This window comes from Amphiura filiformis, chromosome 3, assembly GCF_039555335.1.
Source record: "Amphiura filiformis chromosome 3, Afil_fr2py, whole genome shotgun sequence".
Classification (NCBI taxonomy): Eukaryota; Metazoa; Echinodermata; class Ophiuroidea; order Amphilepidida; family Amphiuridae; genus Amphiura; species Amphiura filiformis.
In genome coordinates, this window is record NC_092630.1 from 36,757,104 (window position 1) to 36,783,823 (window position 26,720).

The 26,720-nt window shown below is 36.5% G+C and overlaps 1 protein-coding gene across 1 annotated transcript in view; it reads right to left on the reverse strand.

Annotated features, from left to right (window-relative positions):
• Positions 1 to 26,720, reverse strand: part of LOC140147232 (uncharacterized) — a 71,287-nt gene that overhangs the window by 28,944 nt on the left and 15,623 nt on the right. Inside the window, exons 4-18 of the mRNA XM_072169012.1 lie at positions 18,933 to 19,005; positions 18,662 to 18,753; positions 17,178 to 17,312; positions 16,509 to 16,621; positions 16,086 to 16,282; positions 15,462 to 15,588; positions 14,954 to 15,063; positions 14,308 to 14,441; positions 12,264 to 12,414; positions 10,414 to 11,148; positions 9,338 to 9,514; positions 4,938 to 5,188; positions 3,981 to 4,403; positions 2,488 to 3,463; positions 1,966 to 2,121 (exon numbers count right to left, since the gene is read on the reverse strand). Of these exons, the coding sequence (XP_072025113.1) occupies positions 1,966 to 2,121; positions 2,488 to 3,463; positions 3,981 to 4,403; positions 4,938 to 5,188; positions 9,338 to 9,514; positions 10,414 to 11,148; positions 12,264 to 12,414; positions 14,308 to 14,441; positions 14,954 to 15,063; positions 15,462 to 15,588; positions 16,086 to 16,282; positions 16,509 to 16,621; positions 17,178 to 17,312; positions 18,662 to 18,753; positions 18,933 to 19,005 (3,850 nt within the window). The remainder of the gene's footprint in view (positions 1 to 1,965; positions 2,122 to 2,487; positions 3,464 to 3,980; positions 4,404 to 4,937; positions 5,189 to 9,337; positions 9,515 to 10,413; positions 11,149 to 12,263; positions 12,415 to 14,307; positions 14,442 to 14,953; positions 15,064 to 15,461; positions 15,589 to 16,085; positions 16,283 to 16,508; positions 16,622 to 17,177; positions 17,313 to 18,661; positions 18,754 to 18,932; positions 19,006 to 26,720) is intronic.

A 26,720-nucleotide genomic window follows, 5' to 3' on the forward strand; every position in this document is an offset into this window, starting at 1 on the left:
AACTTGAAACTGCAGCAAATAACCGTTTTTCACCGTTTCATTTCTTGTAACTATAATTGTTTTGTGACAACAGAGTTTACATTGCAGTCGTAACTGTGTCAGAGACAATGTATGTACTTCGATTGAATGCCGCTTCTTTCAAACACGCTAATCCAACAGGTGCGGGCGAGACGTACATGGTCTCAGCATAATGTGAAATTTCTATAGAATTACGATCCAGACGACCATCCATCTCTTCACGGTCTATGATACAACACAACTCTGTATGCAGTTTTTTTAAACCAAGTAAGTAGCAATTTTACTTTGCCGTACTCGTTTACAAACACAGAGCAAGAAATATTCCTGCTCATACATTAAAACTGGTCAATTTTAGACTTCTTATGAATACTGTGGCATCCATAAACCTTTAACAGGCCATACACTTCTAGTGCCCGTTTCTATTCATCGTTATGTATTCTTCTCCCGTGCATTATTTTCGCGAACTACCCTTCACAGCCCAAATTATATAAACCTGCACGCTAAACAATGCATTATCTAAAACCTGCACGCTAAACAATAGATTCTAGATAATACGTGCACGCTCAAATACTAGAAATACTACTTTCACATAACCATAAAGTAGAGTTAGGTGGCGCTTTAGACACAGAGATCACATAACTATATAATTGTCTGTTCGATATATATACCAACAAAAAAGTACGAATATACATTCTGTGGTGTTAAAATGGTATAGTTACAAACGGTGTTCTATAATAGTGTACAATTACCGAATAAGGTGCAACTTGCTAGACTTGAGTCCAGTCCTCGTTTACGGAGTTTAGGATTAGGGTTTAGGGTTGGGATAGGGCAGTCTTGTAATAAGACTAGTAGAGTTGCACCCTTGCAAATATCATTGTCATAAATTATGATTAATGACCTCAAATAAATCAAACATCAAATGAGAATAATCGAGCTTCTATTAATTAAAAAGGGCCAAAAACAGGTGGATCATAATTATACAAGATGACACCATTGCAAAATATTCAGCATTTTACAAATGAAATACATGTAGGCCTATATCTAAAATAACATAGCCGACACGGAAACACACACTAGCGCATAATATCATGATCATGCTTTATATATACCATAGGCCTTCAAACACATGTGTTTGAAGGCCTATGATAATACTGAACAAATTGTTAAATCCCAATGTCGTGTGTTTTAATATAAGTAGTTCAAATTATAGAGCTATAAAGTCCAGTTGATATTCACCGTAGTACTAGTCTGACATCTAAATCGATCGTTTCCAACTGGTTCAGTGCTCTCTGTGTTCAAACCACGATATTAAATGATCACAACATAAAGTCAAGTCAATTAAACCATGCGTGAATAAGTTACCTAAGTATGACGTATGGCGTAATCGATACCATTGATTACAGGGATTGATTTTCTTTACCAGTTAAATGCTACGTAGCTGGTCAATGTCCTGACGGTGTTTTTAAAATGTAAGATATTTTCCATAATATTAAAACTAATATAATGAATGCAGCAATTAATATTGCCTATTGTTTTAATAGGCCTACACTCAAAGTGTATGACGGATAATGTACTATTCGTGCAAATGCATTCGTCAAGATAATTGCACTTGCCATGGAGTTATTGCATTTAGCTTTCGAGCCTATCGGCTCTCAAGCTAAATGCAATAACTCCATGGCAAGTGCAATTATCTTGACGAATGCATTGCACTCAGTTCATTATCCTTATCAAAAGGCCCGTCTCTTGCAGACATAATATTTTCCTCAAAGGACATATTTAGCCAGCACAGATTTCCTCCATAATTGCCCAGAATGGTGCCATGGATAGGCCCTGCATTCCATTTCCAATGTCTGGTTAATGGTGCTTCACCACAAACAGGATCTCTGGTACTGGGCTTCTTACCAGCCTGGGCATATTAACCAGCAGCAAGTTCCTCCCCACTCTTACCTAGAATGATGCCATGGACAGGTCCTGCATTCCTTCCCCAATGTCTGGTTAACGGTGCTTCACCACAAACAGGATCTCTTGGACTGGGCTTCTTTCCAGGCTGGGTGTTCTCTTTACCATCATCTGTTGATGCCTTCACTTTGCTCTTTGGTTTAACTGGAATGGTGAACAGTTGTGTTTAGGCTATATTTCAACATCATGTAATATGACATGGAAAAACAGTGGCATGATCGACAGGAATTAAATAAAATAAACATAATTTTTTCACCAGGTCCGCCATTGCAAATAATAAAGGAGACAAGTAGAAGCAGCGTCCTGCTTGGGAATCGAACCCACAACCTCGGGCATAGGTCTCGTAAACCTGAGGTCAACTATAGCATTTTGATCAAATACCTCATACTTTTTAATCTAGTGACGTTTTTTCAAATTCTCAAACTGTATACTTTATTTTGATTCATCCTGTATTGAAAAAAAAACCTGATTCAATCATGCAAATTTGACAGAACAAGTATCAACACTTACCAGGTGTAGTTTTCTTCTTTTGTTTCTTCTGTTCTTCTTCCTTCAGCTTAGCATTTTTCAGTTTATGTAGCTTCATAATCAAGGCATCTATTTCCTCAATGGTTTGTGGGTCATCATCTTCCTTTCCTTTTGTGGTTTTCTTTTTCTTGTTCCTTTCTTTCTTTTCTTTCTCCAACTCCTGCAGCTGTTTGTTCAGATAGCTGCTCATGTCTTTGGCACTTTTGATTTTCTTTTGTGCAGCAGCCGATGGCTTTTCTGCTGTAGCTTTAGGCTTTTCTGATGTAGTTTTAGTCTTTTCTGGTACAGGTTTAGTCTTTTGTGATGTAGTTTTAGTCTTTTCTGATGTCGTTTTGGTCTTTTCTGTTGCAGGTTTAGTCTTTTCTGTTGCAGTTTTAGTCTTTTCTGTTATAGTTTTAGTCTTTACTGCTGCAGTTTTAGTCTTCCCTGCTACAATTGTCTTTCCTGCTGCAGTATTTCCTTTAACGGAAACTGCTGGGCTTGCACTGTCATCAGATGACACTACCCTTGCTGGCGTTTCTACAGCACTATTCAAAAAGTTTTTCATCTCATCAGCTTCTCGTATGGGTGACACAGGACTCTCCTGTGCCTGAGCTACGATATTCTTGACGGTTTCATTGGTTGGAGTAGTTGGCGTCGGGTTTGATGGATCGTACATATCATCACTAGCATCTGTCATAGACTCGTCCAGGTGTGCTTTCTCCCATAACATTTCAACAGCACTCTTCTGGTGTGAGGTTGGAGTAGTAGCCTTTGCTGCATCTTTTGTTTTGTCACCAGATGGTGTTCTCTTCTTCTTGGTCTTTTCTGGATGAGATTTGGTCACTGTGGTGTCCACTAGCGCAGTGGCAAAATCTTTGGGAGGTGCGACTGGTCGAGCTGTAGTTGGCTTTTCAAATGGGATGATTTTAGTCTGGCCTTGTAATCCTGCTGCTGCTGCTTTGTTGAAATCTGCCATCTGTACAAACAAATCCAATATTCATTTAAAATAGGTAAATAAAACCATATGCTTAGTAATAGTATGGTGATATAATACAGTTAACATTACTGTCTTTGTGGTGGATTGAAACTGTGACACTATTCAAAGAGTCATTATGTTCTTGGCTTCCGTATAATGGTTTCACCATTTCATATGTTTTTTGGTTTTGCTTTAATCTCCTGTAGCCCTAAAAAGATTTCTCCAATATGCCTCATGTCAAATAAGAAATGAAGGTGAAAAATATTTTAATTACCTTGTGCAAAAAGTGTTACCATCCCAATTGAAAGATTTTCTTTTGACACTTACATTTTGTACTACTTGATATACTGGTGGGTGCCAGTAGTGGTCAATGTTTAAATTGACCAATACTGGCAGCCACCAGTATAACCTACGCTCACTAATTTTGTGAAGTTGCAAATTTATTTCTGCCTTTATTCTTTTGCTCAAGTCAATGCATTTCTTTAAAAATATAACATATAATCTATTGACTACAAACCTGTTCTTCAGGATCTGGAGATTCTATTTCCATGACAACTTCATATGGAGCACTGGATATCACCTCCACTACCCTACTAGCATCTGGCTCAGAGGTCTGTGATGCATCTGATATTTGTCTAAGTAACACAGGCTTGTCTACAGGAGCCTTTCTTGGATCACCTGGAGCAAACTGTCTTGGGATAGATGATGGGAGGCTAGCTCTTGGATCTGATGTTGGGACAGTTCTTCTTGGATCTGATGCGACTTTTCTAGGATCTCCAGGTGGCCTTTTTCTTGGATCTGAAGGAGCAACTTTCCTTGGGTCTGCCATTCTTCGATCAGATGATACAGGTGGAATCTCTCCGAGGCTTTGTACTTGAGTTAGCAGATCACTGACTTTGGCACTCTGACTAGCAGCTTGGTGTGGTTGGTCTATACTTGGCTATAATATGGAGGTGAAATATAATGATTGACATGTTAGAAACACTAATAATAACATTAAAAGGTTGGAAGGTTTAAATATAATTTTTTTTTAAAATATTAAAACCAAAGTCTACAATAATACAAGGGTCATATAATTGGAAAATTGGAAAAATCTTTGACAGTGGACTTTTGACAAATGGTAATTAAAAATATATAATGCCTACAGTACAAAACTCTTTGGGCTCCGATTATGTGGCCAAGACAGAAAAAACAAGATTACGCAGGAAGCGAAAACACACTCCTCACAAATAATATATGGAAAATATTAATGCACGGCACACAAAGCAACAGAAAGTTAAGGAGTGGTTAGAGTTTATTCTATTATAAAAGGTTTTAAATATTTCATCAAGAAATGTTTGCTACATAGTTTAGACAATTTTGGTGACCAATCTTCTTGTTTCTGCCATCTTACTCTAGCATATTTTGAATCTTGTTTTATCATTGGCAATGCTTGACTTATTAATGCTATCACAAATATGGAAGAGCTAATCACCTGAGAACTAGCAAGCTTTTGTCTCTGCTGCAACAAACTCTGCAGCGTCTTTTGCAACTCGCCAATCTTGGACTGATACGCCGATTCCAAATCGGTGGGGTTACCCTTGATCAGGCCTTCTGCACTGATGCTACCGTGTCTCCGTAGCTGCTTCATTTCTTTCTGGAGTTCTAAGACCTGCTGTTGTTGTTTCATCATGCCATGGAACTCGCGTAATTGAGACGTGCCTTGCAGACCAGGATTGTTGACATCTGTAAAGAAACAAGGTAAACAAAAGTTACTACCTAGATCAAAGATTGACAAAGAGCAGAGCAGACTGGGATTCTGGTCTGCTTGACAAGACTTTCAGGTGGAAACAAACACATAAAAAACAAAAATTGCTTAACTTCTGGTCAAATTTGTGTATTGCAATTGGAATGATAAAATACATAGAACAGTGTATTAGTGTACAAAAAAAACATGCAATCTCTCGCACTTAACTTAGTTCAGAAACTTTAAAAAACTTGTCCCCCTTTTTGGCGCGTGTTACCTTATTTCCCCTCTTTTTTTAAGATAAATTTTACTTGTTATCTCATACCAAACAATCCTATAGCACTCTTTCATGAAACATTTGCCGGAATATTAGTGAAACATGTGATAATTGTAATGAATGTGACATTTTCCAACATATAATAATGAGTGTTTGCTGTGAATACAACACAGATTAAAATACTGAATGATCAACAACATGATGAAATGCATAGCAATGGTATTGCAGTATTTATTGTGATGAAGTCAAGCAAAACGAGTCAGATATTGTAAAAATTCAATTTTCAGAAGCACAAATCTATTACCGTATTCGTACGAGTATAGTTCTTCCCCCCATTTTTCGAAAAATTCCAGAAATTGTAAAAAAAAAAAAAAAATTGTAAAGTTTTTTTTTTCGGTTTTGGAGTGTCCCTGGACCTAGACCTAGATGCTAGGATCATTAATGGTTGATGTTTTGTATTTTTAATATGAAAATTGATAATTTGTATTCATGTCATACTCTATTAATGATTTCAAAATGCATTCAAATTCAATGCATTTTGAAATCATTAAGATTTTTTTTTTATAATTCAAGTATAATCCCACCCCAATTGTGAAAAATTTTCACCTAAAAAATGGGTGGGACTATACTCGGACCAATACGGTATATATAATTTGTTCTTTTTTTAATTTGAATCTAGTCCGAATTAATTCCTTTTACTTGAGCACATCACAGTAAAACATATACAACTGTGTAAATACTCAGATAAAACAATGCATGGTCAACAACTGCTGCATTAATAATAGTGTTAATCTATGAAAAGCATTCAATGTTTAGGTACTTACAAGAAAAACATAACAATTCCTGAAAACAAACTGAAAACACCACAAAGACTAGGCGTGGGATTTTTTTCCCCAAAGTCAAATACAGGCATGAAAACTGGTCTTTGAAAAAAACACTGAAAACCATGTTTTTTTTACCATTTTCTGTGAATATGATTCAAAAATAGGCTGAAAAACACTGAAAACAATAACAAAAAACGCTGAAATCAGCAAAAACGCTGAAAATTTTCATGCCTGCAAATAACCATTTTCCTGATTTTGTTGCAAAACACAGACTGTTTACAGAGCATCAGCTGGGTATAATCTCATGGAAATTCAATATTATGATTATTTGACTAGAATTTGGAATCTTTGATGAACCTGCTGCCAATATCAATATGTACACATGGGTGGGGACTTATAATATCACCATTGTATAATTTATGCTCATGAGGGACCTTTGTCACACTGTAAACTGATGCAGCTGAGCTCCCAGATTGTTACTCATAAGTTTTGTTATTGTATATCAACAAACTTCCATGTTCATAATGGTTAATTTACCTCTTGCTAATCAACATGATAAAATTATTGTTGAGACATCAACATGATTAAATTATTGCCTTCAGATGAGTTATCATCAAGATGATCAAATTATTGTCTTCGGTTCAGCAATCAATATGGTCAAATTACTGTCTTGCCTCCGACTCCAACCACAAGTGCTTGAAATAGATTGTCTCTCATACCTAGTTGCCTTAAAATCACTGCAAGCTCATACCATAATAAGTGATAATGGACCGTAAAATTCCAGACTCTCAAGAACAGTAACTGCATACAATAATTGACAGGAATCATACAATTCTAATAGCATAATAATTGACAAGGGCCCATAGAATAAAAATTTCACATCATGATACATGTAACTGACAAGGGACCATAGAATTCTTGACTCTGAAGCCCAACTGGTTCTTAAACATGTTGGCATTTCGAGCATTAGTGACCATAACAACCACATTGATTTAAATGATTAGTCACATTTCAACTTAGCAAAAAATGAACTTGGCATGCTCAAACCATAATGGTCTGCTTGATGAGAAAATGTAAAGATGTTTATTTTTACCAAATCTAATTTAAAACATTAGTGAATCAATACTTTATTACAGAAATGGTTAGTAGAACAAAGCAAAAAATAAAACAGAAAAAAAAAATGCAATAATTGTGTTAAGTAGTGAGCTGCAATTACCAGTATAAAGTGCATTAATTATAATAAGTTGAATCCTCTGACTGAAATTTCAAAATTGAATATGATTATTAAAATGTGCACTTGATGTGTGATAGTGCTGTAAAACAAAATACACATATTGTGACTGGTACTTCTGTAGCATTCATTCTTTATAGATCTGCATGAAGCTATGTGATGAAAACGACACAAATGTGAACTTCTCTGCAATTCTCTTTGTGTAACTTGGAACACCATGAAAACGTGCACACTTTGTGCAGCAACATTATATAATGCGAAAATGTTTTTTACATTTTGGAACAATGATTTGAAAAATAAATAGAAGTTTAAAAAATTCAGGTGTTTAAAGTATGGAGTATATCAGTTTGATGGGAATGCATACTATCAAATCCATTTTTGGTGACATACCTTGTTACAGTTTCATACTGCTACACAGCACTTCATCAGACTGACAACCTTGCTTCTTCTTCTTTCCTAAAGTTGCTACTGTTGGGAGTGCTATTTTTTGTAAGAAATAGTTGCCCTCATTTCTATTCATGGTGTTATGCTCTTGTCGTCTGATCTAAATTGCCTCCCTGATATTTTTGACCAGCTTCTAAGAAACCTAACGGTAGCAACTTCAGATAAGAAAAAGAAGCAAGGTTGCCAGTCTGCTAAAGTGCTGCATGGTAGCATGACCCTATAACAGATATGTTGCCAAAAAATGATTTCATTATGAATTCCGATCAAATAGTTTTAATTGGCAATGCAGATGAACCTACAACGTATGGAGCATATCATTTGCATTGATGAAACCATTTCGACCTTATAACATGTACTATTTTTCCAAAATCACTGTGCATGCATTTTTCTTATGCCACTGTTGCAGTTTGCTATAAGATACACAATATTGCACACCACACACCATATACGCCATGATACTACTCCATACTTCAAAGATATAGAGTGTAATGGGTCAGTGTTCATACAACAGAATTAAAACCAGAGAACCAAAACTTGTCCGCCATCTTGATACATGCATGGAGCAAAAATTTTGGGGTATTTGGTTTCGCTCGTAATGCACTCAAGGCAATCGTTGTCATGTTAGCTCGACAAATGCATACTAGATGCATTTGTGAAATACACTTGATGTAACCTGCATGCGATACCTAAACGTTTCAGGTGAGACTCTAAATACCACTCATTTTCCCCCCATAGCTGATAGAGCTATTGTACATGGCGGAATAGGGAATCACGGTTCTCTGGTGTTAATTCTGTGGTTCACACAGAAAGGCGATTATCAGAAAGAGCAACAAAGCTGGTATTGATCAGTGTATCTGCTATGACCTGTGCTAGAAGCTGTGAAACAGAACCATACAATTCCTCTCTTCTTCCCTCATGCACGTACCACAATATTCTAATTATGCTTATGAATCATTCCATAACTAAAACAGAACTCCAAGTTTGCTTCAGAGTACGACATGCCCGTGCCATAATTTGTGTTCGCCGCATCAGGATTTCACAATCTTTATCGGATGGTGATATCCATGTTGGCCAAAGAAAGCTACATGCCCCATAACCGACACTAGCTTTAAGTTAAGCAACCACCACAATGTCCACACACAAATTAAACCTCTACCATGACATCAAATAAAGACACTTTCACACTAAACTAGCACAATTTGCAAGTTTTATATGCATGGATATGTTCTAAAAGCAACAGAGTATATAATATAACAGAAATATGTGGCTTGGGCATCAGGTACATGCATGAAAACACAGGAAGAGGAGAGAAATTGTATCATTAATCCTGTCTGTAATGTCAATGCACTGTTGGCGAAGCCCTGAGTAGCACCTGTCTTAAGTTGCTGCAGCGTTTTCTGAGTCAACTGTAATAGAACTTGTTCTCTGTAGTCTGGCTCTGAAATGTGTCGCTGCCTTTTGGAAGAATGCTTGGCAACTCCTCTGTCTATGTCCCTTTCTGATCCCCTTCGTTTCTTTTCTCCTTGGTGCTTTTGATATCTATGACCATCTGCAGGGGAATAACACATGTTACATGTACTACACCTAGGAGGATAGCTATGTTGGCAAATACTGGTTTCAATGTATTCAAATTGGAGGAGGTGAATTTTTCACCTGGGGTCCATTTCACTAGAGTAGTAATTTTCATTTCACTGAACTTACTTACGCACGGTACCCTTTAAGGATTTACTACAGCAACCCTTAGTATTGGGTATTTGTAACATTACGAATAGTTACTTGAGTTACAAAGGGTTTAGTGAAATGGACCCCAGGGGATCTAAACAGTGTACCTCTGACATTAAGCATGTTATCAGCAAAATTACATGCAGGATGCAAAGAAAAAACAAACAATTTTCCCCTCTATGTGGGACATGCAAAGATGACAGAATCCTGTCTAGAGCCTTCAATTCAATTTAGGGGGGAGGGGTGCTTACATACCAAATTAAGAGAGAAAATTAAAAATCTAATTCTACAGAGGTACCAAAATATAAAACAATTTCACTTAAGCATTTAACTCAAAAACTACAACCTACTACAAAATACATCAATTTCTTGCCTAACTAAGAGGCTTCAATAAGAGTATAAAGAAAATAAGATTGACTTCTTTATTGCATGCAAATTTAGTTTTAGTACTCTCCAAATGCACACACATTTACATCATGCAAATAAGTAAATAAATATTGATAAGCTATATGTATATATATGTATTTACTGAGGTTACATTATACTGAAAGCTGTGCAGCAAATCTTATTTTAATTAAAGCTACATGTAATTCATGGATGAGACTTTACTTGAAATGGTTTATCACAACTTATTTTACAAATATCCTACATGCACATTATACCTTGAATCCTGACAGAACTGTAATAAATGGGACATATTTATAAAAATTGTCCTTGATTTCTCACCTTTCTTTTGTGATTCAATGCCTTTGCGCTGTGCATATTCTACAGCGCTATCCTGCAACTCTAGATATCTCCTTGGTATCTCTTTTGGCTCGCCACTGGCCGTCTGACCTTGTTCCAGACGAGGGTCCGTCACAGGTGCCTTAGCCATCTGCTGTTGCACCAAGGGATGCGAAGGCACTTTTGCTCCCATACTCCTCGCCAGACGAGGATCCATCTGAGATGTGCTCGAGTACGCCATGGCCGCCAAACGTGGGTCACGCGGGTCACCCACCCTTTTGGCTGGATATGCCATCAAGCGAGGGTCCGTTAATGCGTGTGGAGACTCTGGTTCATATAAGGGAGATGTAGAATGTTGACTACTTCCACTTTCACTTTGAGCTGGAGACATTGGTATGGTCAGATTTCCAGGGTGAAACGGTCTAGGATAGCCCCCTTGCATGTGAGCTTGGTCTTGTGGACCAGAGGGCACTCGAGTTCTTACAGCTGGGGTTGGTAGCAAACCAGCACCAGCAGTGCCCGTGTAGTTAGCCAAATACACAGACTGAGAAGTGCGATATTCTGGTGCCATTTCTACTCGGCAAGTTTTCTGGCTTTCACCCATTGCGATTGTCTTTTGATCTGAGAAGAACCCAAGCATAGTGCGTCTCATGTCTCTCAGTCTGTTTGGATGGTCTTGTGCAGTCTTATTGCTGGCAGTTTCCATTCGGAAGTCTTTGGGTAAATGAATCCCTTTACCTGCAAAAGGAAAAGAAAAAATGTTACATTTTTTTTCAGTCATTGAGGCATTATGGCCCAATTTGAGAGACTTCAGTATCACTTTAGTTAAGGGGGTACTACACCCCTGGTCAATTTTGTGCCTATTTTGGCATTTTTCTCAAAAATTATAGCGCATTGGTGACAAGTTAGATATGTATATTATAGGGGCAAGGACTACAACTATTGCACTGAAAATTCAGCAACTCAAGGCAAGTAGTTATTGATCAAACATTGAGTTTCCCTCATTTTTGACTGTAACTCCACAACTGCTGTCTGTGCTGAAATAAAATTTCCAGTGCAGTAGCTGTAGTCCTTGCCCCTATAATATACATATATTACTTGTCACCAATGCGCTATAATTTTTGAGAAAAACGCAAAAATAGGCACAAAATTGGCCAGGGGTGTAGTACCCCCTTAAGCAGTTTGATTTTGTTTAGGTGTATAATTATTAGTCGCGAAGTGTACTTATGTCCTGGAGATATACTTAATGCATTTTTTTGTATATTCAAATATTTTGTATTTGATTAGGGGCAAGGCATGCCAATTAGGGACAATGCATTATCAATTAGGGACAATGCATATCAGTCAGGGACAAGGCATATCAAATCACAGCAAATAATACTGGATGTTTTCTTTTTCCTAGTGAAGTAATGTACTTTGTGGCTTCTGAGATGTTCAACAATAATGCTGTGGCTTCTGATGTTCAACAATAATGCTCTGATAAAAAATTCCATAACACAGGCACAAACCTGTTTACAGAACTTACTTGTACATAATATCATTATACATATTTACTACCTGAATAGAAGAAGAAAACAATTTCCTTGATACAATATTTGATTTTAGTAGTTTAAATTTGCAACAAAAACATAAATAACAAAACCACTGTTAGACCATAACATATTTAAAAGAGGAATCGAAACCGGAATCATGAATGTAGATACTTGTATTGTGTGGTTTGAGTAGATATATCTATTGAACTCTGTTTTGACCCCAAACTTTAAAGAAGCAGCCATACAAATACAGAGCGACCCCTTTTCATGCTTACTCAAGCAGAAATACCTAGTACACTAAAATAGAACCACAATACATACTTGTGACTTGAGTCATTGTAGGTACCCTGGATACAGAGAGAACGTGTAGCACGCTGGGATAACCAGGGGCCGTTATGCCAAGCTCATCGGTGAATTTAGACGTAGGTAGCAGGTAGAGAGTCAAATTCTTATCTAGCTGGATCTTCAGGGCCTGTGAATAAAATATAGAATATAACGGAAGATATGTAAGCATTCTCTGAATGTAAATTACTTATAAATTCAGGAATGCATATTTTATCCAACAATGTCATTATATTATGTGTTATGTTAAAGTCAAGTTGGAAATATTAGGTATGTAAGTTCAAAACATAATGGTTCATGCATATGCTATACTTTGAAATAAAGACAAAATTCATAGTTCTAGTCTAAACGCTGGATCAAAGAGGCAGTGACAATCAGGCAGCAAGGCACCACCATGAACAGAGACGAGGGGTAATACTATCTCACTCTGAAGAAGAAACCAACTGGCAACCATGTTGCTGAGCAACAAGTGGTACACTTTACAATATTTTGGAATCATTATGATTCACCTTTCCTTAAAAGTTCTTCTATATTGATTTTAGAATATGATTACACCTTATGAAACTTCAAACTTGTTATATTTGTTTTCTTCTTTTTAACTTGCAGGACAGTAAAATGATATCGAAAAATTTTAAAATTTATTTTCAATGTCCAACAAGCATAATCCAACAAGGACAAGATATACAAGCAGCAGTATGATGTCCAAGAATCTAAATACAAGTTACAATGCTATCCATTTTCCATGCTTGAATGAGTTACTTTGGCCGAAACTGGATCTGAACTTAATAATACTACAAGGTATAATAAGTTCAGTTAAGATCACTGAACAAGAAATGTTATGGGTCAAAACTTGTAACTATCAGTTATAACTTCCATACAATTGCACTGAATATACAACTTTTTTCATGACCAAGTTACCATAAGTGACCTCATTTGCTGTGGGTACCTTAACTTAATACAGATTTGCCCACCTATATTTAACCTCACAAATATTAACCAAGCTACAAAATTCTACAAGGGGATAGTGAATTTACATATGTGACCAGCTCCTACAAAACCCGGAACAAGTCGCCAGGCATGTTTTTGAGTTATAGGCCTTTAAGGTTATTAATAATTTTAAACTGTTGTGATTTGGTAGTTCACAGCATCTTACGGAAGGCAGTAAGCTTTGGCAAAAACTGCATTGTTCAATTCATAGCGAACGTGTAGAAGAATTAAAATAACACAGATATACTTTTATAGGTGCTGCGGTTCTTGAGTTACGTTGTAAAGAGGACTGAAACAACAACACTTTTGTAAAACGTACATAACTCATTATCAACAATAAATTAAGCAAGTTTGCAAAGTATACGATTTGTAGGATGAACTTTTGCAAAACATCAAGGTGTTAATTTTCACTAATATATTGATCTAGATAATGAAAATCGATTTTTAGGTTGCTTCGACCAACAATACCTCGTCTACCCTTAAGGATGACATTCCCATAAATAAAAGAATAAAATTTTGGCATTTTTGACCTTGGGACTGAGTGGACTTTCAAATCCTTGAAAGTACTTATTGAAAAGAGGATTATTTAATCAATAATTGACAGTTGAACTATGATAATCCCTATTCAATCCTGCGTAAAGCAGGAAACTAATTAGCTTATTTCTCAGAATAGCTAGCAGGTCGGCAAAAATATCAAGGTATCATTTACAAAATTATCCATATCTTGAAAGGTACTGATGCTATGTATATAATTTTGGTATCATTTTGAAGCTTAATGTCCCGTGCTGACTTGTTCCTGGTTTTGTCAGAACGGGTCACATATGTACTGCTATGGACTGCCTTTATATCTACTTCGAGGATTTCTATAAGAACTGGATAAGAATTTGTACTCTCAAGGTTTATCAAACAATCCTAACAGTTATAAATATAATTTACCATCTGTCAAAGAGAGCAAAACCTCCTCCATAACAGGTGGACATATGTGTGGCCAAATTAAAAACTGTTTGCCACAACAATTTTTGGATATGCTACTCACCACACTATTCTGCAGCATGTACTTCATAAGGCTGTCAATGGATCTTTTCTTTGCCTTATCTTCATTCTCTTCTGCCTCCTTATCTCGGATTTGCTTCATCTCGCTGTACAGATAATGCTTGCCATCTAACACAACTGAAACAACATCCAAAATCAATAACAACTTAAGATACACTTCAACTCTAGTACAGGTGCATTGACAGGACCTTGTGAATCTGGTGTAACAGCCAAGCTTGAGCAGGGGATAAGCAGGTTTATACAGTTTCTAAGTAAAGACTTGAATGCCCCCTGTTCAAGTTTTATTTCACGCAATAATGTACTTTTTATTTCATAGTTAGAATTATTTCATAGTTAGAAATACCATTAAAGTGGCATTAAGGGTATCAAAAAATTCTTGATGCAATATTACAAAAAGAGGAACACATAATAATTTCCCACGCACACAATAATTCACCTCTGTCACAAAATGAATGCATTCTTGTTATCATATCTCAAGTGTAGTTTCGATTCCTTGTGGGTTTTTCACTACTTTCACTTTTGAAATGGCCTTTATTCATAAACACTACTACATGTTGCTTGCTTTGTGAATGCAACTTGTCTGTATGCAATATGAAGATATGTATTTGTGTGTCATGTTGTCAGCTTACCTTCTTTCTGTCTGGTGATAATGGGCAAGGCTGGCTTGAAGATGGGTGTTGGCAGAGTGCTCTTCAGTTTGTTCACAGAAACCTCTGCTCTCAGATTCAACTTCTCTGGTCTATAAAACAAAAATTACACAGATATATGTACCTCCTAATTATATCAGTCAAGTTAGATCAATATGTTACTCTGGTGCCAGATGGACAACGTATAAGTTTGAGTTCATGAGGCATCAGTTTAAAAGACCCTATGTTATTAGTAAGGAATTCAAGCTTTGAAACTATCCTACTGTAAAATAAATTCACCATTTTGTCAAATGCTCCTTTCTCATGCATATGTGTTCTAGAGGTTCTTAATAATTGAGAATTGCTTATCTACCTGACCAGAATCTAGAGGCATGCTGCCTGTGTACCTTGCAATATTGCACAAATTGCTTGTTATTCTTGCTCCTGATTTGAGTTGGAGCTTTAATATTTTCCACTCTACTTTAGTGCTAAGAATAGTTTGAATACTTACATTTTCTGAGGCACAATAGGTGAAGCATAGGATACCATGAGGCCTGTGAATGCTTTCTGACCTTTGCATTCAAGATTGCCTTTCCAAAGTCTGTAGGAATGTTTGCTATATGCTTTGTAGTCTTTGGCTGCAAAAAAAAGAAGATTATTCAGGCTGGTAACTAGAATCAGTTCTTTGTAGTCAGTAAGTATTGAGGAGCAATGCATTCTTTTGGAACCTCTTTGTTATGGGATCTCCTTTTCTTAAAAAATTGTTGTAAATTGTGCTCTACAAGTGCATAGTCAATTGGCATTCAGAGCATGAATCTATAAGCCATGCAAAGTTATGCTATAATCAAATAGTAAATGAAGAGAAAGTGTTCTTATGCAACTATGCCAATTAGGATGGCACATTTACGAAAGATATACAATTAAGTTGTAAACTTTACTAAAGATCAGTAAAAATTATACATGCACTTTTTTATTTCCTCATGATTTAAATCTCAGTTTACTACCTTATGAATTGTACTTATTTAGTGACAAAACAATGAAATTATGATCAACCAAATCTTGAAATGGTATCCAAATCAAACACAAAATTACCAGAGTTCAGAGATAGCTTTTATAATTTTAGCCTATAACTTACCATCAAGTGTTGCTTTGGTTGTTTCTATGACAGGTGAAGCAGTAGTAGCTATAGGTTGTCTTGATGGGGTTGTTGCTGGCGAAGGTCTAGATGGGGTTGTTGCTGGCGAAGGTCTTGATGGGGTCGTTACAGGGGAAGGAGTCAATGTCGGCAATGGGGATCGCTGAGGTATTGTTCCCATTGATGCAAGTGGCTCTCTGGAAAATCAAAGAAATCAAAAGAAATGTAAGATACGATGCCATAAGTACCATAACATATGTTCAAGTCTAAAAAGGTCAGATTATGCCAATAAGTCTTCTAGGAATGAATGACTGAAACATATTTTAAAGAATCAAGCTCTCCCTCCACATTATTGTAATTTATGCAGTCTATTGAAATCCTGGAGTAACATACTGTAAATAACACATTATTATACAGGCCTACCTTTCAACTTGCTTCTTGTGTGGGTCTTTGTAGACAAACTGAATGAGTGCATATGGGCTGATCTGCTTTGGTCTTTTTTCTAGATCCAACTCCCCATACTCATAAATGTAGATCTGGTAAAGAACATAAACATCAAGATTCTTTGCAAAAACAGCAATAAGACTACTGAATATTTACAGGAAAAGCAAACAAAAACAAAATTACATCAAGAACTTTCTCTATATAATGCAATTATTGTCACAAGTTTTAGGACACAGTATACAAGTAATGCAATACACTGCTTCCTATCAACCAATGTTTACTCAAAGCTGTATATGGTATCTATTGGTCTATGATGTAGAATTAAGGATATGGCAATGACTCTCGCCTTACATAGTAGACTAAAACAAATTCTTAGTCAGTGGCTGCGGTTTAGCTTGTAAACACTGAATTTCATTGGTTTCTGCATTGCTGTCTATCACAATAGATAGCCGTGTCGTTGTGGAACACGCTTGTTGAGGCGCAAGTATGTAGCATGTTCTATATGCAAATGAGATTGCAGTAAGTGCAACTAAGACAGCAAACAAATTGCTGGTTACTATCAAAAGGATTGACACCCATGCTGTCATCTATCACACAGTTGACGATAGTAAATTAATATTGTTTATGCTGCAAGTAAATGTAACCAACCTGTGTTTGATCAAATGCCCTAACTGGTCCAAGCTTGAGAACATCGATGTCTGAGTCCTTAGCTACGTGGCAGTCATAATTAGGTGTTGGCTCAATTACAGATGTGTAGTTGAGAGGCATCGCCTTCACTTTGCCCTGTGAAATAAGATAGCAAGTATTAAAACATATGTACATGTAATTTGCTCTCTACCTTACCTTACTTTACTATCATTAATCTCTTTATAAAGAATAAGTAATGTCTTTGATTCACTTCAGCTTCCTACTTTCTTGCAATGTTAAAGTGACAAAAAGTTACAGCCAATGGAAAAGTGGCAAAAAGAGTTCTTTCTCTATGGAAATTGTAGTTAAACAAGCTCTGTGACAAAGTATAATATTCAAGTTTTGTGGCAAGTTCTGCAAAACTGGCTATTGTACACACATATTAGTAGTGGTGGGTTAAGGAATCTTGATGCTTCAAATGCTTAGGGAACAGGCTTATTTAATGCAGTATGATCTCCTGAGCATTTTGACACCATTTTCATCCAAATCGGCCAAAAAATGAGTTGGTGCCGGCCAAAACAAGTATTTGGACAGGGGGGGGGTCTGTGGGGGTCTGAAAATCAATATTTTTGACAATAATCATTATTATATGCCTAATTCTGTTAAAGTTGATGCTGATTTGTATGTAATTGATGTCTAGAATTCCATTTATGAAAGTTTCATCAAAATTGGAGTTGTCGTTTTCTTAAAATGGCTGTTTTACGTCCAAATATGGATGTGAGGGCGCTTTGCATAAAACATGCAAACGATCTTTCAAACGGAAATTTAAATGATGTATGTATGAAGATAATCATAGTTAGTACCTGCTCAAGAAATTTGAGCGGTTTACATAGTACGGTTTGATTTTGGCAGCCATTTGAACATTTCATAGAATGCTCCCATTGAACTGTACAGGGGTCAATGCACTTTAAAACGTGTACGTTTCAATGGAAGGCTTCCTGAGAATACGAAAAATGGTACCACGGTCAAACGAAAAGCAATACAATGCCCAAATTTCTTGAGGATATGCCACATGTGTTTATCTTCAAACTGGCATCATTAAAATTTCTTGTGAAAAGAACGTTAAAGCGTGTTTTATGCAAAGCGCCTCACATCCATATTTGGACGAAAACAGCCATTTTAAGAAAACGACAACTCCAATTTTTATGCAACTTTCATAAATGGAATTCTAGACATCAATTACATACAAATCAGCACCAACTTTAACAGAATTAGGCATATAATAATGATTATTGTTGAAAATATTGATTTTCAGACCCCCACAGACCCCCCTGTCCAAATATTTATTTTGGCCGGCACCAACTCATTTTTTGGTCTTTTTGGATGAAAATGGTGTCAAAATGCTCAGGAGATCATACTGCATCAAATAAGCCTGTTCCCTAAGAAATATGAAACATCACCCTTTTTAAAAGGCTGTTTAACCTACCCCTAATATTAGTACTTACTTTCATGATTTTGAAGACAATGAGGAATCCTTGTTGACCATTCACCATTGGTCCCCTTTGGATGATGTCAGAATGACGACTTAGGTATACCCCTATAAACAATGCAGATGATTAAAACATTATTATAAGGCATGACTCTTTGGCTTTGAATCAATTAATCTCAATCAATCAATCAATCAATCTATTTCAATTAAGCAATCAAGGACATGTAAAACAAACTTGATTGTTAATTTAATCCATAGCTCAACCTTGTAAAAGCAAGAATTCTTACCCATATCTGAGTTGCCAAGGCAATGCGTTGGGCCTCCCTTAGCAAAGATCCCATTCTGGCAGATGTCATTTGCCTGAGAAATAAAACAAATGCAGGAATCATAATTAGCATATATGAAACAGTTCAAATCATTTCCTTATAGTTGCGCACAAAAGATTTTATAATAATAACAATAAGTAATTAGTTCCTTATAAGGGCATTTCATGATCCGCAGCATCATCCCCCCACTTTTCTCAAAAAAAGTTGAGATTTTTATATCACTGGAAAGCTCTGGTTACATAATGTTTATGTACAAATAATTTATTGCAGATTAATTCGTTTAGCAAAGATATCGGGAAATTTGAATTTCATTCTGGTATACAACACATTGTCTATGGAGCAGTGCAATACACATAATCATGCATAACTCGCAAACGCAAAATCGGAATCAACTGAAATCTTGGGAATAAGCTTTTTTCATCAATATCTACTGGAAAATGTCATAAAAAGAGGATGCTAGGATCACAAAATACTCCTTTAAAAGGTGGATGGCCTGATTGAGAGCCTCATTTTTTACCAAAATGCAGATGCGGGTGAAAGCTCAATTTTGCTTCTCAACTCCAGTGAAAATTTAGGCCTGAAATATGTCTTAATAGAGGCCGTCAGCCTTTCGCCATCTTGTGGGTACAACTGATCTGTGTGTTCATGCGTCGGACACTACGCGCAGGGCGCAGCTAGCCACGCAGCTGTTATCGCGCATCAAACGCAGTGATTTTACTGTTCACGTATGGAGATCGAACGACCATCACAGCGTGTACCCACAAGATGGCGGCATATGACGTCACGCTGACGGCCTCTATTGTTTAGGTGGAACTAACAAAAACATGGCTTTAACTTGGTGGTATTTGCTTCTAGAATCCAAACTGCCGGATCTCTCTTACTCAATACTTTAAATAAGAATGTTTGAGCAATGGGAATCCAATGTGAGGTAGAAAACATGATGATTGTGTTACAAATGAACCACCCACCTTTCAATTCCATGCATTATTTCATTCCAAGTGCTTAAAATTATATTACTTTAACCTTGTCTCCGACATAATAAAAAAAATAATATGACCAAAGATTTTAATTTTATAGCATAATTTATTACATGGTGATCTTAACAAATTACTGTCTATTTTCAGCTTTAAAATAAGTGAAATTGATTTGATTTGTGTAACCCCATGACTCAGCCAATATTAATATTGGCAAGAGCATATACCAGTGCTTGCTACAACAATAATGCCAGGTCTCTTTTGTTATTTACTGCACGTTATTTTCCATGAAATAATAATATAATATTACTTTACATCAGCCCATCTGGATGATGCTATTAACGAGCAGTAATGTCTGGTTATGAATTAAGGCTTGGTGTATCCATTAGCTTTTAGACTGAATTGATGTGCATGCAAGCCAAGGAATTTACTTGAATATTTTGTCAATCACTTTGTCTCTACACAACAAATAAGTCACAGCGAACATGTCAGAATAACTGTGGAATAACATGCAGTGTCGGGTGGCACGAAAATCAATTTTAAGACACGTCCAAACCAATTAGGGTACTTTCAATGCTTTGTTCCAGCTACCTGTACTTTAAGCTATATTAAAAATAGAATTTTCATTATCTAAGTATAAAAACAATTCCATTTTAATGGCACTTACAGAAAATGTAGCATTTGCAATTAATATTTTGCACATAAAATTCAGAATCGAATGGCTGATATCACATCTAGTTTTGCTTGGATGCATCAAAAATTACATGTATGTAATCAGACACACCTGGGTTTTAAAAATAATTAAAATATAGTACTTCATGTATATGTACAGTTAAAATTAGCTTGCAATGTAGAAAATAGCAATTAAATTCTGGGCTATATTCACTATTTTCAATATTGAATTGTGCAAAAATATGATAATTGTTTTTAATCTTACTATCTGTACCTTGGTGGTGAAGTGTAATTTATAAACAAATATATTTAAATCTGATAACCAGTCACAGTTTTTACAGGCATTCAATATATGCATTCATACATGAACTGAAAGGCATGACAAATTTAACACTGAACTTGGCAATGGCATTGATTTCCATCATTCCTTCAACCTGTTAATATTATTGCTAAGTTCAAAGATACAGTAGTATGGTTGTTATTGACACTTGTCTTACATGTATTCATATAAGTAAAGATTTAATTTGGTGACTCTGAGACAGCGACCTTGGTACATATTGATCACATTATTGCATGGCTGAATGAACTCTTTCATTCTAGCTATTCTTAACAAACCTTGTGGCTACATACATGTGGGTATCTTGTATGCACATCATGAAAATATTGTTAGTTTTGCATGTACACCACATTTCGCCATAATGCATTCTAGAAACGCCTGCTGTTAGAATATTAAGAAAAATTTTAATGCTAATTTATTGCACATTCTAGGGAAGCGTGGTTACCTTTTTAAAATAACCGAGTGAGAGGGTTTTCAAGAAAATATTTTTCCTGTCAAAACTGAAGCATCCTCTGTATAGAAGAAAGTATGAATATTAACTGCACATCATATATAACGATTCGTGATACCCAATTGTGGCACATTTGATGTCGTTCATGAGGCAGAGAATTTTATTTCAATTATATACACGCCAAAATATTTTTTTTTTTTTTGAGCGAGAATGGCGATAGAAAAAACGTTGAAAATTTCATGTATAAATGACATTAGACCCAACAAATGATTACTGTTTCGTTTTTATGGTAATCTAATCTTTTATTTCCTGAAATAAAATTATGGGTCTAATGTGGGTTAATTGTATAATTGATGAAAACATCGACGTGTATAAAAGAAGCTACAAGAAAAATGGTAGGCCACGCCACATTGATAATCTATGCTTTTAGTATACGGCGAGTTTGTAGCGCACGTGTGAATCAAAATCGATATTGTCCCGACTATTATGCGTGTATAGCCTCATTTATACACGTAGTTATCAACAATTGAGCGCTATTAATACACATTAATGTTTTTAAACAAATAAAATTCCAAAATATGTTACGTTTTCTGTTTTTGCTTGTCACTTGGTATGTTGAAGTAATGAAGTTGCGATTATATTCTTAAATTTTCATCATGACACCATCAAGCCTGATAGCCGAGCGGTCTAAGGCGCTGGTGTTATGTCAATATCGTATAGGAGTACATTATAGCGGCTGAGTGCAGCGTGGGTTCGAGCCCCGCTGGCGCCTCTGACAAAATAAATTTCATTATTTTTTTTAAATTTCATATTATGTTAGGGAAATGTGGCTGGGAGAATGTATGTATGGCGAAGAGTGGTGTGTTTTGCATGATAAGTGAATGTAGTTGATAACATACAAGAAAGCCATTTCCTGTTTCAGAACCATACCCAAACAAGAACTCAAAATAAGGAAGTTGCTATAAGTAGGTATAAATGTATAAAAGAAAAGTATGTAAAGGGTGATGAAAAAGCTTTAAAAACCTGTAGGCCCTAAAAACCTGCAGGCCCTATGCAATTAAAAACAGCCATTTTTTGGCCCAGTGTATTTAAAAGAAAATTCACATGTAAACTAGCACAAAATGTTCAGATATTTTTTCTTCAGATTCATCAAGATTTCTGTAAGGGGCGGTCACAAGGAATATGTGGTGCAAAAATTATGAGCCCTGTGGGGGGTAAAATTGGGTGGGAGGAAAGAATTTTTTTGGCCAGCTGCAATGGAAGTAGGCAAGCAATTTTTAGCACACATTCATGGGGGGGGGGCACCTTTTAAATAAAATGCTCTAAAAAGGCTTCGGAAAACAGTACGGAAATGCTTATGCAAGTTTCCTGCTCTTACATACCTGAAACTATCATTTATTTAAAAAAAAAAACGGTCTAAAAGCTGTTCTAAAAATGTGACTGTTTGCACAGCATATAAAATTATCATAGTGTCTACAATTACATGTTCAAAGTCTTCTTTGCACTGCACTATGCCTTAAGTTTGTTCGGCTATAAATAGGTGAAAATATAACTCATAACACTGTGTAATGATATATGGCCTACACGCAATTGGGCACACTAGTTTAGTTCAAGACGGTCTCAATATACTATGGCCAGTTTTATCTTCATGATTTTACAAACCACGATCTGGTCTGCGCACCAGACCGTCTTGTATTAACTTGTGTAGGTCATTATAATGTTTGTATTTAAATACCCAATGCACTGACGAAATACGCTGTTTTCATTGGTGATTGTACGATGATCAGACCACCCATTTGCTGTCCATCTTGCGGTTGAGAATGTTGGTGTTTTTCCAATACGATACAGCTGTGCTGGACATTTACGTTCATGCACCACTGGCGCCCGGGGTGGTACTCAAGTTTGGTTTTGGTAGGGACGTGCTGCTGAGAATTTGAAAGTGGACCCATAAATATACCAATTTTTCAAGAAATTTGGACCCATTGATATACCAAAAGTCAAAATTTTCGGCTGAATTTAACCCAAATTGCAGAGGTGTGCGAGGTAACGATCTTTTTTTTGCTCTTTTTATGACTAATTATTATTTTTTTTTTTTATATTTCCGGATTTTTGTTTGTTTTGGCCACATTTCGAATTCGGGAATTTCCGGAAGACTTACACCTCTGAAACTGTCTTAGTTTTTACAAATTTTCCCAAAATTTTGGGAAAATTATGGCTCGATTAAGGAAAAATTGGGCTATTTTCCGAAAAAATTAAAGAACATTTTGAAAAAAGGACCCATTCATATACCAAAATAGGCTTTGAAAAAGGGGTCATTGATATACCAAGAGGCCGAAAATGCTACCCATATTTGCGGCACGTCCCCGTATGGTCATTTGTACTGAGTACCCCCCCTGGGACTGGCGCGAGTGCTTACATTTTAAACAATAACGCATTGCGCGATGAAATTGAAATGTACATTTTAACTTCATCGTGCAATGCTGTGCTGTTTCAAAAGCATCGCATCGTGCTGCAATGTGGAGTCAGGATCGGGCCTAAAGGGGCAAGTGGGGGGGGGGGGGGTCACAAAATGTTTTGAGCACAAAATTTGAGAAATACCACCACCCTACCAAAGTATGAACACTCCCTCACAGCTAAATAATATACCACATGCAGCCATGTGTATCTTCAGGTATTAAAGAATCACTCAACAAGCGTGGCACCTGACCTAACTTGACTGTGAATAACCTTGCAAGTCTATTGGGTAGGAATTGTTGAAGTATTGTAGTAATATTCAAACAAGGTCCTATGCTTGGAAGTATGTGTGTACAATGTAGAGGGGATAAAAAGTTAAAATTTGTGTTCATGTTTCTACCGCATTTCGTCAAATAGTCGCCCCCCCCCTCAAATAAACGCCCCCACCATTTTTTTCAACCAAGATGTTTCAAAAATGCCGATATTTCCATGCTATCTTGTGTAGTAAGCTTACCAAGTTGCGCACATGGTCGATAATAGTGTCAAGAATTGGCAAAAATCTGGATCAGAAACCCGGAAGTGAGCCAGAAGTCAGTGTTTCTAGTTCATAGTTCGTCATTTTAGCGTGTGTTTTTACTTTACCTAATGATTTTAACGGAATTATCGTTCTAAAATTGACCTTGAATAAACACCCCTTGGGAAAATGTAACGCCCTGGGGGCGTTTATTTGACTAAATACTGGGTATATTGATTTCAAAATGCACTGAATTTGTATCCATTTTGAAATAACTTTGTATATTAAAGGAGTAGGCCTATTTCACGATCCTTTTAGCATCCTCTTTTTATGACATTTTTTCAGTAGATATCAACAAAAAAGCTTAATACCAAAATTTCAGTTGATTGCGATTTTGTGTTTGCGAGTTTAAATGCATGATAATGTTTATGACACTGCTCCATAGGCCAGTGTTGTAATTTCTTTATGGGGTACCAGAACATAATTCAAATTTGAGAATATTTTTGCTAATTATCTACAAGAAATTTTTGGTACATAAACCATTTAGGCCAAGTAGCTTGAAGTTTCCAGTAGTATAAAAATCTAAATTTTTTGAGAAAAGTGAGGGGATGAGGCCGTGGATCACAAATGCCCTTTAAAAAAAAACACCTTATCTTTTTCATTGTTTTTAAAAAGAAAACCATGATCCTAGCATTTTTAATAGCTCTAGGTCCAGGGACACTCCAAAAATAACTTTTTAATATTGGGGGTTTGACTTTACTTGAAGGTGGGACTATACTGGTATCAGTACAGTACACTAAATTGAATTGTTTCCTAAAACTAGTAGCACCATACAGTATATTACAGGCCTTGACCCACATCACTATGCCCAGATGTCCATGACCAGTTTTTATTCAATTTGACAGAATTGAATAAATTTTCTAAATTTTTATAGAATTCAAATGGGCATTTAATGAATGGTTCCACTGTCTAAAGATCAGGGGATCACAAATGGTTGCTGGAGAGTTCCTGGGAAACTCATTGTCATGATAATGAAGGGCCAGTACTACTGTTTTGGTTTATGAGCAACAAGTGATAAAATGGGACTAAGTGATGATGAGATTTGTATATTTTGACAGCTAACACAACTACATGGGCCTACTATGCTGTAGACATGTAGACAAGAAACTCTCTTCTTGAAGGTACTACTGAGAATTTAAGCATTTTGGCATGGGAGGGGGAGGCAATTTTAGTGGAAACTATTGTAGCACCTTTTGAAACTAATTATGTACACAGCCTAAAAGGAAACCACAGGCATGAAACAGGAAAGCACAAAATGTCCCCCTCAAAAAAATAAAATTTGGTATTGGCCTACATCTGTGACTGACTGAAAAAGGAAGCCCAAAAGTGTTTTTCCCCACATGTTGTGTTTAAAGGGTCAGTTGCAGGTGCTAAGATTTTTTGGCAAGCCAAGGTAGGGGGACATAAGCGATTTTTGGAAGACCATTTGGAATTCAAATCCAGATTTCAATTAATTATTGTCCTCAAAGGAATAGTGAAATCTCAAAGTGATCTGCCAAAAATCACTTGTCCCCCCCCCTTCAAAATGTCAAAAATTCTTTGCCATCCTTTCGACATGCCAAAAAACCTTTGACCTTTTGGAGAACTCCTAACATGTTTCTATACCTTTTTATGGCATAATACAGAATTAACAACATTAGATATTCAGAAACCCTATTCAAAGTTTGTAGCTGGCGCAGTGAGCAGAGCTCTTGTGGGTCACGGCCGGGGGACAAGAGGGCCGCTTAAGGGCCTCTGGCACTAAGACTGGTCCACTTCGAAGCTCCTGGCAAGCAAAATACCCCAACTTGCACAACTGAAATGTCTGGTCTACATACCCGGTCTATATACTGTGCACAGCACTTTAGTATTGTTCACATTTTGAGTTATAGCCTACCCAGTGCAAACTTACGCTAACATTGACAAAAAGTCCACACATTTTTTCCTTTATACTCCTACTGAGGGTCCACACCTAGCCTACTCCTAGCACTATGCCGACCAGTTCCACCATGGTTGTTCCCACGAATTTCATGAACCTGCAACAATGGTGATTTGACCTCGGATGACCCCAAATGACCTCACGATTATGCATATTTTGTGCTAAAAAGTAAATCCGGTCAAGAACCTCAGGCTGTGCTACTCTCTGCTAAGTTTTATCACTGTAACTCGTACAGATCTCCAGATAATCTGTGCACAAGGTTATTTTGCTTGATATGCATAAATTATGTAAATTACGTACTTAATTACCATATTTTGCAACAAAAACCAGCTAAAATTTGGAGACCACCAATTGCCACCCTTCCACCAA